The 20,046-nt window shown below is 37.6% G+C and overlaps 1 protein-coding gene across 1 annotated transcript; it reads right to left on the bottom strand.

The window, feature by feature from the left end:
- Nucleotides 1-12,786: 12,786 nt before the first annotated feature.
- On the bottom strand, nt 12,787-14,300 carry LOC136247929 (uncharacterized). Its single transcript, XM_066039748.1, has 2 exons — nt 13,521-14,300; nt 12,787-13,401 (listed from the first exon to the last, which is right to left on the bottom strand). The coding sequence occupies exons 1-2, from the start codon at nt 14,298-14,300 to the stop codon at nt 12,787-12,789; spliced, it is 1,395 nt and encodes a 464-aa protein (XP_065895820.1).
- Between the last annotated feature and the right edge of the window lie 5,746 nt (nt 14,301-20,046).

The following is a 20,046-nucleotide window of genomic DNA, read 5'->3' as shown; positions in this document are numbered from 1 at the left end:
CACCATTCCTCCTGTTAGATAGTGTATGAACTTGGCTGATAACTAATTAACTACTACTATTATAATTTAATGTACTGTAGTTTGATCCACATGCACAAGTATATGAGTCTCAATTACATAATTTTACACTTTCCTGTATCATTGCAAAAAATAATGAATTCCTGTTGTTACTCTTTTAAACAAGCCAAAGCCTTTCATCTTTATTCAATTGGAATAAAAAAGATCACAAAAACATACATCTTTAAAAAACATGGGGCATTCCTCCATGCAGACCCTGCATATACAGACAGTTCTGTGCAGTGTTTTGAATGTTTTTTTTTTTAAACCTGGCTCAGTATGGTGTAGCATCCACTGTAAAATTGGTTAACCTGTCGAAGGGAATGTGGTTGCTTTGTTTATGTGTATGTTGTGTTAGCTATAGCTAGTGCAATCTGACACATTCAGTCACATTGTAGATGAATACTGACATTGCCATATTTGAAGGCTAGTTCTTAAATAATTTTTATCATGCTGTGTACAGTTGTCAAGTTTTCCTATAGTTTTCCTGTTTACAGACTGAAAGCTATGACACAAGTAAAATTGTAAGCAAATACAATTCAAGCTCTACCACATACACAATATATGTTAATTGGCTTCATATAATTGGCTGTAATAGCATTAATGTTTACTCTATAAAAGTGCAGTGTTGTGAGAATGAACTTTGTAGCTGTAAAGGTCAATCCAAATATACCAATGACGGATCCAGGATGGGGCATTTGGGGCAAATGCCCCCCCTCCTCCTAACCTTTTGGAGGAACCATATACTTCTGATTAAAATCACACAGTATTTAAGACTCCACAACCATCTACAAAAGCCAAAATTTCAAAAATCAATAGTGAGACACTACTAAGTGGTGATTTTTTTGTTGCTTCAAAAATGCAGCAACTAACTGGCTTTCTCCAACCACCTACAACTTAGCCTGTTTGTGCCCCTCCCCTTGCCACCTCCTGGATCCGCCCCTGTATACTGCATCAAAAGAATGGCGCCAGGCTGATAATTTTCATCTGAACACACATTCCAACTACATGCATCCAAAGTAGCCATTATGCTTTGTTTTCAGCTATCAAGACACACGGTAGCGTATCGTGCGGCCCAAGAAGCCGGCGCGTAACACCCGTGAGTATATTGACAGGAAGAAAGAAAACGCAATTTTTGCACCTCCGTAGCTCTGTGCTTCCTTGATGAAACAAGACGATTTTTGCTGTGGACATGCCCTCCAGCTTCAGCACTCCACATTCCAAATTTGAGCGAAATCGCTTCAAGCGTTCCCGAGATATGCGACTTCAAAAATTGGCTTAGTTTCTTCGTTTTTTTTCTTCTTATTTTTCTTCCTCTTGTCGCACATTTACAAAAACTGCTATAAAACGCGAACGCCATATCCGATTTCCTTGACATTTGGCACACAGAAGGGGAGTATAAAGGCGCATCTCGGTACCAACTTTGGCTAGAATACGATAAACAGGTAAAGAGTTATGAGCGATTATTCACGAAAAATAACACCAATATGTTGTCACACCTACAGGGTAAACCGCGTATGGGAAGAAGCTGAAAATCAGTGGGTGAATAAGTTAACTATTGAACCTCAAACCTTTTGTGGTTTGAAAGAAATCGAGCTAAAAACCAGGAAGATACAACGAAAAATCCAACACTGTGTAACAATTACGTAATCGAGATTAGCTAATAAAAAAAAACGACTGTTTGTCACGCCTACCAGATAAACCGCTTGAGGTAATCCTTTGAAAATCGTTGTACAGATGGAGTAATCATCTTAGAAAGGCTCATCAATGGTGTAGAAGAACCAGACTTAAAGCCACGGAGTTATAACACGAAATCCAACTTGGTGCAGCAAGTGCGAGATCGAGATACTCTAATAGAGCAGTCATCCTAAAAGAGCAGTCACCCTGAAGAGAATTCAAGGGATCAGCTAGAAACAAGAAACCTGCGTAGAGATCATCTACACACAAGTCACCCTGTAGAGAGATCAGCTAGAAGAAGTTACCTTGTATGGAGTTCATGCAACTATGGAAAGAGATAGTTCAGCTAGAAGAAATCACCTTGTAGAGTTCAGCTACAAAGAAACCACCATGTAGAGAGTTCAGCTACAAACAAATCGCCCTGTAGAGAGATCAATAGAAGAAGTTACCTTGCAGAGAGTTCAGCTACAAAGAAACCATCATGTAGAGAGTTCAGCTACAAACAAATCTCCCTGTAGAGAGATTAGCTAGAAGAAGTTACCTTGTAGATAGTTCAGCTATAAACAAATCTCCCTGTAGAGAGATCAGCTAGAAGAAACTACCTTGTAGAGAGTTCAGCTACAAAGAAACCACCATGTAGAAAATTCAGCTGCAAAGAAATCACCCTGTAGAAAATTCAGCCACAAACAAATTGCCCTGTAGAAAGTTCAGTTAGAAGAAGTTACCTTTTAGAGAGTTCAGCTACAAAGAAACCATTGTGTAAAGAGCTCAGCTGCAAATAAATCACCTGTACAGAATTCAGCTACAAACAAATCACCCTGTTGAGAGATCAGCTAGAAGAAGTTACCTTGTAGATAGTTCAGCTACAAACAAATCTCCCTGTAGAGAGATCAGCTAGAAGAAGTTACCTTGTAGAGAGTTCAGCTGAAAAGAAATCACCCTGTATAAAATTCTGCCAGAAACAAATGCCCTGTAGAAAGATCAGTTAGAAGAAGTTACCTTTTAGAGAGTTCAGCTACAAAGAAACCATTCTGTAAAGAGTTCAGCTGCAAACAAATCACCTATACAGAATTCAGCTACAAACAAATCACCCTGTAGAGAGATCAGCTAGAAGAAGTTACCTTGTAGATAGTTCATCTATACAAACAATTCAGCCTGTAGAGAGATCAGCTAGAAGAAGTTACCTTGTAGATCGTTCAGTTACAAAGAAACCACCATGGAGATTTCTGTAATCAATATATGTATTATATATATAATTTGTACATTTACTGATAAAATATTTAAAGTACATCTATTTCATATTTTCTTCTTCCTGTGGTAAAGAAAAAACATAGGTTAAAAAAGTCCCAAAGCTGGCCATAGGCCGGCTTTGGGGTATACAAATACAAAAAGGGGTATACAAATACAAATACAATTGCTTGTTACGTCAGATGATTGCACTTCAATTCGAACAAAAGCATTGTGTTGCCAAGGCGATTTCTGTGTGAACGTCATTGGCATGCACTAATTGGCTAGCGCCGAATCTGGGCGCTAGAAATGATTTAGTATCTGTATTTCACCAGACCCTTACTTTATGCGAAGGGGCGGGCGGCGCCAGACTACAAATTTAGTTCCAATCGGATAAGGGATCACAGAGCTACATAGGTGTGAAAATTGCGTTTTTCTTTCTTCCTGTAAATATACTCACGGTGTGGCGCGCCGGCTTCTTGGGCCGCACGACACACTATCGTGTGTCTTGATACAGGTGGGAATTCGGAAAACAATATTATTTAATTTTTATGCGGCGGCCTAATTACAATATCTTTATTAATTCCTACACCTCAATGACCTCATTACAGGATAAGCACCTCATTACTGAATAAGCACCTTTTAAATGCACTTGTCAATATCATGCCCACCCACCCACCCCACGGGTGGGGGATTTGACAATTCGTGGTGTCAAATTCCCCACTACTTGGGCAAAATCGGCTGTCAAATCCGGCTAGGCCCCCAGGCCCCCCACCCCCTAGTAGGGGATTAGACAACACCTCAAAGTAGTCTGGCGGCGCCCGCCCCTTCGCATAGAGTAAGGGTATGCTATGTTTAGTATCACCATAGATAATATCTATGGTATCACCGAGTTGGGCATTTGATTCATTCTTTTGACGTAACATAAACAAAAATGCGCTGATTAAACGTGGTGCGTTCTGATTGGTTGCACCAGTTTTTGGTAATCGGGTACAACTCTACTATACTACATTCTCAACTCGTCAAATCGACTCCTAAGCTCTCCAGCTGTTGTACCGTGGCGATTTTAACGGTACCACCAAAGGCCAGTTGTTTGTTATTGCAGTACATGCGTTTGTCTCTGTTTGTTTTTGGTCATAGTGGGCATTAATTAGAACAACATCGCTGAGATGGCTAGCCAAACCTCAATCATCAAACGCAAGCTACCAGAAGACACCTCACCTCCCAAAAGAGATAGTAAGAAAACTAAACAAGCCCCACAAGTCGAGAAATGTGTTACTTGTAAAAAAGAAGCTAAGAAAGATGCTGTACAATGTCAGTGGTGCTGTAAGTGGGAACACAGAATATGTGCAGGTCTAACTCAAAACGAGTATAACATTTTGAGTGGTAGCAGTGAGAAAATTATGTTTTTCTGTACGTTATGCTATACAAAAGTTGCTTTCGCACTGAAAGTAGATTCTGGTACATCCGCACTCCAACAGGAGCAGCAGAATGTCAATGCAAGGCTTGAAGCAGTAGAAGAAAAACTCACTGGAATTGTGGAGGGAATAAATGAACAATTAGAGAATTACAACAAACCCTTGTCAAAGATAACCCCTGACCCCAGTGATGAAGAATCTGTTGCCCACTTGACTTCTTCTATCATTTTTGAGCAGAAAGAAAAAGAAAAAAGACAGCTTAATCTAATTTTGCACAATATAGAAGAATCAAAGGAAGAAGACCCACAAACCAGAAAGAGAGATGATATTAAAACAGCTACATCATTGTTTACCGAAAGTTTAGGAGTGGAAACCTTAGTTACTAATGCTATCAGAATCGGAAAGAAAGGTGGTAGAGCCCGCTTACTCAAAGTCACCGTTTCCAACCTCCAAGATAAAGTTGCAATTTTGAGAAACAAGTCTAAACTTAAGAATGGAAATAATTTAAACCAAGAAAAGCCAGTTTACGTATCTGCTGACTGCACGCCACTTGAACAAAAGAAGAACAAAATGTTAAGAAACCAACTAAATGAGATGAACAAAGATGGTAAGAATTACATAATAAAAAACGGCACAATAGTGCCGAGGAGACCATAATTACTAGTAACTCACTCCCCAGCACTGATAATCCCACCCTAAATGATTCTAATTACACATGCACAAACAACAACAAATCTGAGCTGAGAGTACTTAGTTTTAATTGCTGCAGTCTAAGGAGCTTAAACAAAAGAGGGAGGCTCCAAACTTTAATTTTTGAAAACCGACCCCATATTATAATAGGATGTGAGTCACACCTAGATGAAACCTACTCCACTGCTGAAATATTTCCTAACGATTTCTCTGTGATAAGGAAAGACCGAACCTCTGGAGGAGGAGGGGTATTTCTCGCCTTTACAAAAAACTTGAAATTCACAGAACAACCCAACTTATCACAAAATGCTGAAATGATATGGGCTGAAATTTACCCAGTCTCTAATGAGCCATGCCTTGTTTGCTCATTTTACCGGCCACCTGATGCTCTAAGCAACCCTATCCTAAGTTTGAAAGAGGCCCTTCAACACATCAGTAGAACTAAAGGAAACCAATCTAATATTATACTAGCAGGGGACTTTAACTTTCCTAGTATAGAATGGAGTGACGGAATCGGTCATGTTAAACCTGGACCAACATATGGAGCAGAAGTGAATAACCTGTTTGTTGACGTAATTAATGATTTCAGCTTGGAACAACAGATACTTGAACCTACGAGAAACGATAACGTATTGGACTTAGTCCTGACAACATCACCATATCTTATTGACAACATCAAGGTTGTACCTGGAATGTCAGACCATGAAGCAGTTACTTTTACATTGTATACAACTTGCGATGCACCTAATAACAATCCGCACAGAACTTACCTTTTTCACAAAGCAAACACAGAATCAATGCTAGAAGATGTTAGAGCTTTTAAAGACCTGTTCTTCCAGAGTGATCCCTACAAAAGACCTGTTGAAAATAACTGGAATAATTTCAAAGATATGATTTTTGAAATGACGAACAGGCACGTTCCATCAAGAATGGTCAAGAATCGCAAAGAAGCTCCATGGCTAAATCGAGAAATTAAACGTAAGATATCTAAAAGGCGTAGATTGTACAACAAAGCTAAGGCTACACAAAATGAAAACGAATGGAAAGCGTACAGGAAGCTAAGGAACGAAGTTAACAGTTTAGTTGATAAAGCTCATAACAATTACTGTAAATACCTATTTGACGACTCCCACTGCAACAACAGAAAACGATTTTGGTCATTAATCAAGAACTTAAAGAAAGACCATCCAAACGTTACCACCTTAGAAAGTAATGACTCCCTGCTTACTTCTTCTGTTGACATTGCTAATGCATTTAATGATCAGTTCTACACTTTTTTTACTGACGAAGATAACGAAACTCCAAATCTAGACATTCCTACGTATCCCATTTGTGACCACATTATATTTTCAACCGAAGGAATTGAAAACTTACTTCAACAATTGGATACTAGCAAGGCTCCAGGTCCTGATGGGATTCCTACGCAAATACTGAAATTATGCAGAGCTGAAATTGCACCTATACTCCAGGTAATTTTTACTCAATCTTTTACCACCAACAATCTTCCAACTGACTGGCTAACAGCAAATGTTGTCCCTGTACATAAGAAAGGCAACCGAAACTCAGCTAATAATTATCGACCAATTTCTCTTACCTCTACCTGTTGCAAGGTAATGGAACATATTGTTTTTCACTCAATTATGAATCATGTAGACCAAAATAATATCCTCAATAATTGCCAACACGGTTTTAGGCCTAAGTACTCATGTCAATCCCAACTAGTAATGCTAACAGAGGAAATCTTAAAGGTAATGGACCAACAGAAACAAATAGATCTAATTTTATTAGATTTCTCAAAAGCTTTTGACTCAGTTCCTCATAAACGATTATTACAGAAACTATCACACTATGGAATACAAGGAGACCTTCATCAATGGATTAAGGCTTGGCTAACACAACGCAAACAAAGAGTAGTGCTAAATAATGTAACTTCCAGGTTTGTTCCAGTAAAGTCAGGTGTCCCACAAGGCACTGTACTTGGGCCATTAATGTTCCTACTTTACATCAATGACATATCTACAAATATCAACTCCTCGATTCGTCTCTTTGCCGATGACTGTATTATTTACAGAATTATTGATTCAGAAGAAGACAATAGTATCCTACAACAAGATCTAAATAAAGTCTTCCACTGGGCTAAAACTTGGCAAATGAAACTAAATGTTGAAAAGTGTGTTTTTCTACGTTGTTCAAGAAGCAAAACTCCCATGCTCACCACCTACAGCATTGACAATAAAGCTCTGGAACTGAAGAGTCAGCATCCATATCTAGGGGTCATATTCCACCAATCAATGTCTTGGTCCCACCACATCGATCATCTTTGCGGCAAAGCAACTAAAAGTCTCAACTTTCTTAAACGTAATATAAGTAAATGCTCCAAAGAAGTTAAGATAACAGCCTATTTAACATCAATACGTCCTCTGCTGGAATATGCTAGTTGTGTCTGGGACCCTCACCAGCTATACTTAATTAATACTTTAGAGAAGGTACAACGTCGTGCTGCAAGATGGGTAGCATCGGATTACAATCCAATGAGTAGTGTCACTTACCTGTTGGATCAACTGCATTGGAAGAGCCTACAGAGCAGAAGATGTATTGATCGTTTGAACTTACTATATAGAGTATTACATCACGCTTTGCCATCTATCCAGCTCCCTGAGTATTTCAAGCCTACTTCATATCCAACTAGATTGCATCACCAATACAGATATATAATTCCTCCAACTAGAACACTTGCTTACCAACAGAGTTACTTTCCAGGAACTATCAAGCAATGGAATAACCTCCCTAATCACATCATCGATACAGAGTCACTAGAACAGTTTAATAATTGTATTTTTGGACTAGATTTGTTGTAATTAACCCCCTTTTTGTTTTGAGGGTCCCCCCCCCTCCTGGATGTAACCAGCACTGAGTGCTGTCTTTCCAGTATCTAATCATAATCATAATCATAATCATAATACTAAGCATACCAGACCCTTACTCTACGCGAAGGTGCGGGCGCCGCCAGACTAACCTCAAGGATGACTAAGCGCATATTTCGTGCATGAGACTAGTAATATTTATTTATTTATTTATTTATTGTTAATCAGCAGGACCCTCCCGGGGTATAATGCTGATGTGCAATTACATGTGTACAATTTCCATTAGGCCACACCAAGTCAAACCTTAGTTTCTGGTCACCCGCCCGCATGGTAAACCTGAAACCCTAGTTTATGAGGACTATTATTAATATTACAGGTGCTTAAGTGCACGTGACCCAGCAAGACACTTATTTTTTACTGCAAAAGATCGATATACTCTAATAGAGCATTCAGGGATTCCAATAGAGCAGTCACACTACTCTTAACTCTAATATATAGGTATATATTAGGTATATATGCCACACTAATAAAATGTTTCTAACTATAGCTAGTTTTGTCCTTGATTATATAGCTGTTCAGATTATAACTGTTACTAAAGCTTCTGTAACCAAAGTAATTTCAGTAGCATTAACTACTAGTCCATGCAGATGGGCCATAGCTTTAACTTTATAATTCAAATGTAGTCCTCTAATGATTAGTCTAATTCCTTATCACTGAACACTACAGGGGTATGGAAAGCCGGCAACATTCGGTGAGCTTAAACTTAAACTTTTCCATAACTAAAATTAGATTGGCAAGTAGAAACCCTTATAGTTTAAACATTCCCAGATGATCACTAAAAAACAGTAGTCTGGAGCACTCAATGACTCAAAACTTTGACAGTTACTTTTCTCAAGGTTACTGAATAGAAGGCTGGAAACACATAGCTAGTGGGCTAAGACTTTACATTTGAATGAAGAATTTCTGATGTGAAAATAGAAGTTAAATTTCATTGTGTATCATGATCATTTGAACAACTTAGCTATAAGTCATAGTAATACTTTCCTGACATAGCTAATGAGACATTTATTTCACTTGGAAAGCATAAGTAGCTACATGAGCAAAACATTTCCTATAGTATATTCTAAATAAATAAATAAATATATACTTAAATGCTATACATCAGTGTATAACTATGGAACATATTATATATCATTCCATAATGAATCATTTAAACTCAAATAGCATTCTCATTGATACCCAGCACGGCTTCAGATCCCAGCACTCTTGTGTTACCCAACTTATTTCACTGATAGAAGACTTGTCACATGCTCTAGACCAACAGAAACAAACCGATGTCATTCTCCTTGACTTTGCTAAAGCGTTTGATAGTGTCCCACATCAAAGACTATTAGTTAAATTAAGACACTATGGTATCAACGATCACATCTGTCAGTGGGTCAATACTTGGCTGACCAGAAGGTCACAGCAAGTAGCTTTGGACGGTACTTTTTCTGACTCGATAGCTGTTCACTCAGGAGTCCCTCAAGGGACGGTTCTCGGCCCTTTGATGTTTCTTCTATACATTAATGATATAACAGAACATGTAAATTCGCCACTACGGTTATTTGCTGATGACTGTTTACTTTACAGAATTATCACCACCAAGGAGGATGCCATTCAACTTCAGCATGATCTTGATCAACTACACGAATGGGCAACTAAGTGGCAATTAAGATTCAATGTAACCAAATGTACTATTATGCAGTTTACCAGATCATTATCACCAATCATTTTCAACTACAAGCTAAACAATCACAACTTGGGTACATCAAACCAACACTCCTACCTTGGTGTTATATTGGATAACAAACTATCATGGTCTCCACATATTAGTAATATAGCTGCTAAGGCCAATAGAACATTAAACTTCTTGAAACGCAATCTGAGTTGCTGCTCGTCTAACATCAAAGCAACAGCCTACCTTACGATAGTACGACCGTCAATGGAATACGCTGCAGTCATCTGGGACCCATACCACCATAACAATATTCAACAGCTAGAGAAAGTACAGCGTAGGGCAGCTAGATGGGTCCTAAATGATTTCAATCGATTCAGTTCAGTCACAGCTATGTTACAGCATCTTTCTTGGCCAAGCCTTCAGCTGAGACGTAAAATATCCAGATTACAAGCACTTTTTAAAATTATACATCAAGATTATTCACTGTCAATTCCTCCTCATTTTATTTCAATGACAAGATCCACCAGACTATATCACCCACATCGTTTTATTCTACCAAATTCATCTACCTATTCATACCAACAGAGCTTTTTCTCCAGATCAATTAAGGATTGGAACAACTTACCATCTTCCATCATTGAGAGCAACAATATTGACTCTTTTTCAGCGGAACTGCAAACATTGTATGGAACCCAATAACTGTAATCTTTGTAACTACGTAGCTAAATTCATTTTATGATTGCTTTTTTTTTTCCTGAGCATATCAGCTGTGCTGTCTGCTCAGTAACAATAATAATAATAATAATAATAATAATAATAATAGCTAGCCATGATCCATCAACAACTTTCCTAGTGCATTTTTTGCCGAAGCACAACTACTTATGTTGTTGGTTAAGTATAAAATCAACATGAATTTGCTAAATTGAGCAAATAATAATACCATACAGTATATTGTCACAGTATAGAGTCTATAGCCCTGAAGTCCTGATCATCCGCCCGCCCGCATCCATTTGTAGGCTTGGGAGTGACCAGAAACTAAGGTATGACTTGGAGTGGCCTAAGTTACTTAACTATATAAGTATGTACAATTACGACAAATAAACCTGGTACACCTGTAGCTAGTAAAATAATAGAAAGTGCGATTTTATTGTTTAGAAAATTCAGGGACGGTGGAGCAGGCCAAAGAGTGAGGGGGCCAGGCCAGCCTGTAAGTTGAAGACCAAAAGAAAAAAAAGGTCCCAGCCTGCTGACAATAGCTGCTCTCCATCAATTATATCTCCTTAATCTCCTTATTTATAACTACACCTATACACATACGTAGCTAAGTAGCTTGCTACACTGTTCTCTGAATACTATGACTGCTCTATTAGAGTATCCAGATTCCTGACTGTTCTATTAGAGTATCTCGATCTTTTCTTGTAAACAGTGTCCCATAAAAGTGGGGGTAGGGGGGGGTGGTCCCCCTGACCTCCCCGTCTCCGCCGCCTATGTAGAAATGCAACTACCGAAAATCGGTCAGTGAATTGGACAACTGTCAATTTCCCCGAAGGGTGGGGACAAGAAGCAGTGTCAAATCCCCACCTGGGGTGTGGAGACGCCCGGGGTGGGGAATGAAATTGACAAGTGCATAATTATCATGTTAACTTTATTTCTTGCAGCCATCCACTTTTAAAAGTTCTGGGACAGTGAAAGACCAATGAGGAGTGATTATTAGTTATCACATTCCCAGATTACTGTATATAGCTACAATTGGCTAGAGCAAGGGCTAGAATCAAAATGGAATGCATGGATCTGCCACTAAACTCCTACCTTATTATTATTAATACTTTACAGAACTGTACAGATCAATAAACAAAATTAAACAATATTTAAGAGCTTATAACAATTAAATTACAGAACTGAAGGTCTACCAGTGTCTTGCACTGGTAGCCATAATTAATTACTTACAAATTACAATAAGCTATATAACTACAAATAATAATTACAAGGGGTAGCTATAAAGAGTACAAGTTAAAGAATAAAATAGTTTGTAGGAGCTGGAATGTTTAAACATTTGGAACAGGGGCAACGGAAATAAAAAGTACATAGGTTATTACTGTCAAAATTGTTAACAAAATGATTCCAAAAATAATTCTTGAGTTTGAATTTGATAGTTAGGAGGGTTTGGGATAGGTCAATTAATGGTAAGCTGTTCCACAATCTGGGTATACGGTAGAAGTAGGAATTCATTACGCTGTTTTTAGATGCTATCATGTGTCTAAGTTTGTAACCTGCTGATCTTGTGGGTCCAGAGATAAATTCTACAAAGTTTAATATGTTGAACTTTTCAGATTGAAATTTTACTGATTTTATAAAAAAAAATGATGTCAGCTAAATCGTAAATATACATCAGTGGAAGAAGTTTCAGTCTCAAAAGCCTTTCTTTGTAGTTACTGGTGTAGTCATTAAGAATATATTTGGTTGCCCTCCTTTGTACTCTTTCTAACAGTTCAATATCAGATAGTAAATATGGCTTCCACAAGCAAGAACAATACATTAAAGTAGATCTAATCATTGAAACATACAGATTCTTCCTAGTCTCCAAACAGTAACTTTCCTTAAATATGCGGCGAAGTAATCCAAAAGATTTATAAGCTTTAGAAGTAATGTCTTGATAGTGTAATCTCCATGATAAACTATCAGAGAAATAGATACCAAGATCTTTACAGCTATCAGAGCAAGGAATGGTATTTCCATTGATGGTATAAAATGAATTAAATATGTTGTGATAACGTAAAAATATAAATTTTGGAACACTGAAGGCAAGGTTATTGTTATTACTCCAGTGAGAAACTGATGACAAATCTTCTTGAAATCTATGGATGTCCAACTCAGACTTTATTTTCATAAAGCACTTTGTATCATCAGCAAAGACAAACATATTGGATGAATGAATAGCAGAGGGAAGGTCATTAATGTAAATTAGAAAGAGTAAGGGGCCAAGTATACTCCCCTGTGGTACACCTGACAATACGGGTAAGCAATTAGACAAACAGTTGTTGATAGAAACACATTGTACCCTATTGCATAGGTATGATTTAAACCACTTCCAAAGAGTTCCAGTGATCCCAATGTTCCAGAGTTTCACCAATAGTTAATTGTGCGGCACACTGTCAAAAGCCTTTCGAAAGTCTATGTGAACAACGTCCACTTCATCCTTGGAAGTTATCAGTTGGTGGTGATATAAAAGTAATTGTTGTAGGGTTGATGAGTTACTCTGGAAACCAAATTGACAAGGGGTAATACACTTAGCCACAGTACCAATCATCTTAACATATATCAGGTCTTCTAACACTTTTGAAACATTGCATAACAAGGAAATGGGTCGGTAATTTTTGACAGATGTCTTATCACCAGTTTTGTAAATTGGAGTAATCTTATGTGTCTTCCATTCAGTTGGAATTACACTGGTGTTTAAGCTGGTGGTAAATAGGCGAAACAGTGGTGCCACAAGAGAGGTGGCACAATTTTTTAAAATGCTAGGAGCTATGTAGTCAATTCCAGTTGCTTTGTGTGGATTAAGATTAACAAGAGCATTAAACACATCAGACTCTGTTAGGTTTATTGTGTCCAGGGAGTTGGCTGGAATGCTTAAATCATTAGGATTTGGTTCTAGGGAAGTACTTCTAGTAAAAACAGAGAAAAAGTACTGATTGAAAAGCTCAGCTTTATAATGATCAGTGTTGGCTACATTAGAATTGAAATGTAACTGTGGAGGTAGAGTATGAGACTTAGTAAATTGTTTTATATATCTGTATATTCTTGGATCTCTATTTGTCGCAAAGTTTTGGATAAGGTTTCGTTCGTAGTTAGATTTGGCCGCCTTGCTTGCATCTTGGAAAGAGCACTGGACTTTTGAAAATTGTTAGTAGTAGGTTCTTTACTGTATTTTCGCTGAAGTGTCCGTAAACACTTAATAAGATGACGTAGATGAGAAGTGAACCATACAGGAAATTGACGTACTCTTATTTTCACTTTAGGAATAAAAAGGTTCATACCGGAAAGGATATGGTTCTTTAATATGTTCCAGATTTCTTCTACATCTGTTAAATTGCAAATTACACCAAAGTCACAATTCAATAGGTATTCATTAAGGCCAGCATAGTCACCTTTGGCATAATTAAATGTCTCCTTAGTGACAGGCTTTGGTATAATATTCTTACAGCAGATGGCAAAGGTAATCAAGTGGTGGTCTGATGAAATGCACTGGTATTCCAGAGGGTGAACAGTTAAGTCAACTATGTTATCGGCACTGTCAGTCAAAATTAGATCAAGCAGATTACCATGTTTATGAGTTGGACAAGTCACTAGTTGTTCAAGGTTAGATTGGAATATGAACTCACAAAAATTGTTAGAACTTGTTGAGCCTCCAGCAAGAGTGGACCAATCGATATCAGGCATATTAAAGTCACCAAATATTATTACATGACCGGGTAGGGATTGTAAATAGTTAATAAGTTCAGTATGATATTCCACAGTGGAATTTGGAGGTATATACACCATACAACAGATTATAGCCGGCACCAATGATATAGAAACAGTAACAACCTCCAGATTAGGAGGGCTTGGAATCTGTTCACTTGGAAACTCATGACCAACAGCAATCATCACCCCACCACCACGGGAACCTCTATCTGTTCTATAAATTGTATACCCATGTGGCAAAATTTCAGAATCAAGCACAGCATTATATAACCATGTTTCAGACAGGCCAATTATTTTGAAATTTGAAGCATATATAAAATTTTGGAAAAATCGAAGGTTTTTTGTCAAGCTCCTACAGTTCTGCATGCAGATTTGTACCCCAGAAGGGAGTCAAGTAGAGGAAGTTGTAGTGGTAGTATCCATGGTAGCAACAGTGGATACATTTGGAGATGCTGAGCCAGGTGTGAAGCCTGTGGTATCAGCTTGGCCAAATAGCTTTCCCTTCACATACAGTTTATCTCCTCGGATTTTAATGTCAGATTTTGGAGTCTTAGCTTGAAGCAGAGACCATCTGGCTTTGAGTAGGTGGGATTCAATAGTTCTGGCTTCACATGAAAGGTCGGGTTTTATAACATAAGGTGACTTCACTTGAGCCCTTTTGGAAAGCAAAGAAGCAACATCTGAGGATCTGTTAAGCGTAACCAAGACTGGTCTAGGACGACCTGTAGGATTGTATTTTCCCAACCTCACAGTGTCTCTGATAGAAAAGGGCTGCACCGAATTATCCACCTCAGTTAGGATGGCAGTAGCTTTATTTAAATCTAAATTATCTTGTTCAAACTTTTTAGTGCCTTTGGAGCATTCTGCTATGCCAAAAAGTACGACATTGAATTTTCTTGCTGAGGTAGACTCAGTGCTGGCCATTTTGTGAGATGAGTTGGTTACACCATTAGGCAGGGCTGTACTTGAGGACTGGGTAGTCGTGTTGCTGCCACGACCAGATACTGAGGTTCGAGTAGACTGTTGACTGCTGTCTCCTTCAGAAGGGCCAAGGATTTTTGAGGATAGTGCGGCTATTTGCTCTTTTAATTGGGAAATTTCGTTGTTGTAGTGCACTTGCAAGCATGACATACAATAAAAGGGATTCTCTGACTCACTTGCTGATTCATAAGCGCTCTTGGAAATTCCCGCACACCTTCGATGGTACCACGCTTCACACTGACCCTCACAAAAGATAGCTTCGTCTCCAGGTGCGTCGTCCGTTGATTCTTTTATGACCTCTTCACAGATGGGGCAGGGTAAAGGTTCCCCAGTGCCGTTTTCCTCACCATCTCCTGGCTCAGATCTTGGGTAAGGTTTTCCTTTATTACGAGCCTTTTGACGGGTTGTTTTACGTCCTTGTTGTTTAGGCATGGCAAGATAGAAATTTGTCACTACACTTCCACAATCGAAAGATATTATAAACACAAACCTTCTCCATGTCTATGACCTATATTTAAATGCATATTGCAATGATGACATCCACTTTGATGCAAATTTGGTTCACTTAGATATTGAATAGCTATTGATCTGAGTAGCAATTGATCTGAGTAGCAAAGCCATATTCATGGCAATCAGGCCTATACCTGTTGCTATTATAGAACTCCGCAGACACTAAGCTGTATTTCTAAGTACATTCACTGTAAATCATTTTGTTGATATGATGTTTGTAGAACATAACCATAGCCAGTGGCAGATCTAGGAATTTATAAAGGGGGTTTCCAGTTTAGAAGGTGGAGATATACACTGACATGAGATACACAAAAGTTTGCACTACATTGTCTGGTTTGGTAAGGTGACACCAAAAACAAAAGGTCACAGCTTATTGATAGTACATAAAATACCTTAAATAACTTGCTACACACTGCTTTAATAGCTACTGTGACTGCTCTATTAGAGTATCTCGATCGAGGCGCACGCCGCAATAAATAAAACATTTAATTGTTATGTAATCATTTTTCAAAGGAGTTTCCGAGGAAACCTTGAAACCCCCCTAAATCCGCCACTGATAGCTATATGCATGCACAACTACAGTGTAAAGATTTTCTTTTTTTGTTTTCCTGATTGCTACTAGAATTGTCCTTTACAAAGAAGTAATTATAGATAGCTACTGTCAAAAATTAATTGTTACATAAGTTGTTAGAAATTTGTAATAAAAACACAAAAATTCAGTATTTAAAATTTACTTCAAACTTTTCTCCAACTTTGCAAGAAGTTTTTTTTCTTCTAAAACTGGCAAAATTGGTTTACTCCATCCATACTCATAGTTGCTAATTGTTTGGCAAAAAATAATGCTGTGACCAATATACATATATTTGAAAAAAAACTTGTCATCCGAAACTGGCAGAATTATTCATTCACAACTGAGTTGAACTGACATATGATAATTATATGAAATGTTGGTATACATATCTGTAATGTTGCCAGTTGCTAGTGGACACATAAAATCTGCCTGCTTTTCATACTTTCATGACTCATATCTTTATTATGTCATTATACTATGGTGATGTAATTTTCAGCCCTTATTTGGCATTTTGATACAAATAATTTACAGAATGTCAATATTCTATACCATGGCAGAACAGAGCTGTGACCTGTTATGTGATGGGATGCAGTTTGTGCCACAAACCGTAATTTTGCAGGCACATTAACTTATATGTTGCACTATAGATAAAGACACAAATCACCACATTGTACCCTTACCTGCTGTTTTGGTGCATGCTACTGAATACACTACATGTCTAATTGTGCTTGTTCATATTTGTAGATCTTTGATTTGTATTACTGGAAGGTGTCCTACAGACCTTCAGCAATTGTGCTGTAAAGCCTTAATAAAAATAAATAAAAACTACACGTATACAAGATCAGAAGATTATGGTGAATTTAGCGATGACTTAGAGCAGATTAAAATCTAGAGAAATATTCTTGCCATTAATTTGGTGCATGTATATAGAGAGATGAATATTTAATAATGTCAATCATTGAGAATGTGGATTTTTAGGAACTTCATTCATGTACTTTTATTATAGCTTCACATCTGTTATTGTACAAATATTGTATGTAATCTATTGTACTGCTCTAATTATATTATCAGCTCAAAAATCTAAGTGTATGGTACCCTTATACTTCAAGTAGCATTATAATATGATACATTATGTACATACGACAATTGCTGTGCTGTTGTGTGTCTTGTATCATATATCCTCTGGTCAAGGGTATATAAGAGTAGGAATGTTTTTGCACATCCAATGTAACACTAACCTTAAACTTGTCTTCTTGTGCCTAGGATTGTTAAAAGGATTGCAATCCACTGCATGCTTTTGTCCCATGTCTTCACCACACAATACTAAAGACAACTGGCAGGTAGCTATATACAAGACTATATTTGTGACCCGGTCTGCGAAAATGGGTCTTATAGCCTTTTCAGTTGCATTTACTTGGCAACCTGTAACATAACTTGTGAATATGGTATCACCCTGCAATTTGGTCCCCTATACCCTTATCATAGCACTATGGTTTGGTGTAATATGAAGGTGATAGGTTGAAAACATTAGGATAGTCAAACTTGACAATTTTGAAAGGCTATAAGGCCCTTTTTCGCAGACCGGGTCACATTTTGTGTTTTTAAAGTATGTGCACTACTGACTATAGTGATAGTAGGTTTTTATCAATCTTTGAAACTCTTGAGCTGCAAATAACTTTAAAGACAATGTATAAGTGACACAACAAGTAAAGTTTGCAATGACATCCAGAAAAGTATTTTTATTAGACTAAATTTGAACTTGAAATGCAAATTATTTTTGGTATTTTACACTAATTAAGTCCCTTGCTCTCCATGGCAGTGACTACACCTTTCACAGGTAAAAGTTTCAACCATCACAACATAATGGTGGGGCCAAAATGGTTTTAATGTAATTCATTGCAATGCAATAAACTGAAATTAACATGCCTTGGTGTGGGTGTAGAATGGATACAGTGCAAACCCATGTATCATACCATGGTAAATAAAGCCAACATCCTTTTGTGATAAACTATAGCCTTTCGGGTAAAGTAATTAAATTCAGCAACACAGAATCCATGAGATGACTGTAAGGTCCATTAGAGCAACATTGTACATTAGCAAAGCAGCCCAGTGCTAGCACCACAAACTGAAATTAATGCATTTGTTTCAGGTAAACACTTGAATCAATCTTGTAGGATACATGAGATGTAATGACATCATTATAATGATTCATTGTAATAAACTGGATTAACAGGTTTGAGATCACGAGATCATGCCATAGTGCATGGTGTGTTCGCAGACAGAAAACTTTCTTCCCTCCCTCCCACACAAAACCATGCATTAAGTATGTGTTCCAGTGCATATGTGACAGGATTTGCAAAAAGGTACCTTTTACACACATTTTACATGTTAGCAAACAAAATAATGCAACATTTGACTCCTTATACTGATTAACTTGCTCTTAGTTTCAAACTGTGGCCAGATACTTTAGCTGCACTCATGGAAAATTTCAGGCAAATACATGCAAAGATACAAAAGTTATGAAACTTCAAAGTTCAAAAAATGGGTCAAATTTTGTGTGTGAAAAAGGTACCTTTTCGCAAATCCGGTCACATATATTGTTGTATGCTCTTTGTATGGTTGTCCACATATAAAAATTGAACCTTTGTATGTATAACTTAGATACATTGTTTGCTTGGTTGTTGTGCGTCCAATTACTGACACTGAACTTAGATACACATATATAGTTAAACAGCAACTGAGGTCCAAGGGCAGGTGGATGAAGAGCTAATTATCTGTGCATGGCCAAACCGAATCAATTACGCTAAATTTAACTTGTATGATTATTCATTCGTTGCTGCTATCACGTTGTGTTGCTATGCATATAATATTATGGTGTGTTGCAGCTATCTTGTACTAATTGGAAGACACATTTGCTTCATGGTCAACTGTAAATCCGGTTATGTTTTGTGCCATATCTACAATGCTTGTCTGCGTGGCTTATGCAAAAGTTATTACGCCCCACTCCCACAATTTTCTCAGTTGCCCTTTCTCCAAAGTACTTGTGTATAGATATCTATATGAATGTGATTTGTGTTTTGTGCTGTTATGTATATGTTATGGCAATTGTGCAATATGTTATGTGGTATATATTTGCATGAGTGTTTGTTTGTTTGGTGTTGTTGCGTACACTTTATGGCTTTGTGGAAAATGTTATTGTGGTTAGAACTAGGAAAAAGTAGGCAATAGAGCTAGGTGCGGTGAAAGGGTGGTATGTATAGCTAGGAAAACATCACAATTTTTATTGTCATGTCTATATTTTGTATGCACACATACTAAATACATGGTAAGTGGTGATTGCACCCCAGGGATGTGCACTGCTCGAAAATGCTGAGTGCACACTTCCCCGGGGTGTTGCCACACCAATCAGCATGTTAAATGGCATGAGCTGGTTTCATGTATACAACTTGTATACAAAATACATATAATGGAATGAAAACTACTGTTTGAAAATTGAGATTGAAGTTTTTTGCTTATACAATATACATATATACATGGTTACGTGCATTACAGGATAAGGTGTCCTCTACATATACACTGCAGCTGTGTGTTTCATATGAACTAAATTAAGTTTATCTTTTCTTGCAGCTATTATTATTGTAAGAACTTTACCCAAATGCATAAAGGGGGAAGATAGGGCTAACAGCTGAAGTCTCCCTTGGTCTGCTGAGGAGGGCTAATCTACTGAGGAGGCTATCCCTCCTCAGAGTGATATCTCGCCTATATTATCCTTCTTGAAGTGGGGCTAAAAACCATGAAAAAGATTGATATTCTTTATAGAATACTCAAGTTCCCTAAAAGAGCAATCAAAGTGCATCATAGAAAGGT

This window comes from Dysidea avara, chromosome 2 (assembly GCF_963678975.1).
Source record: "Dysidea avara chromosome 2, odDysAvar1.4, whole genome shotgun sequence".
NCBI lineage: Eukaryota > Metazoa > Porifera > Demospongiae > Dictyoceratida > Dysideidae > Dysidea > Dysidea avara.
Note: the sequence above shows the minus strand (reverse complement) of the source record. Positions and strands in the feature narration are given on the sequence as shown.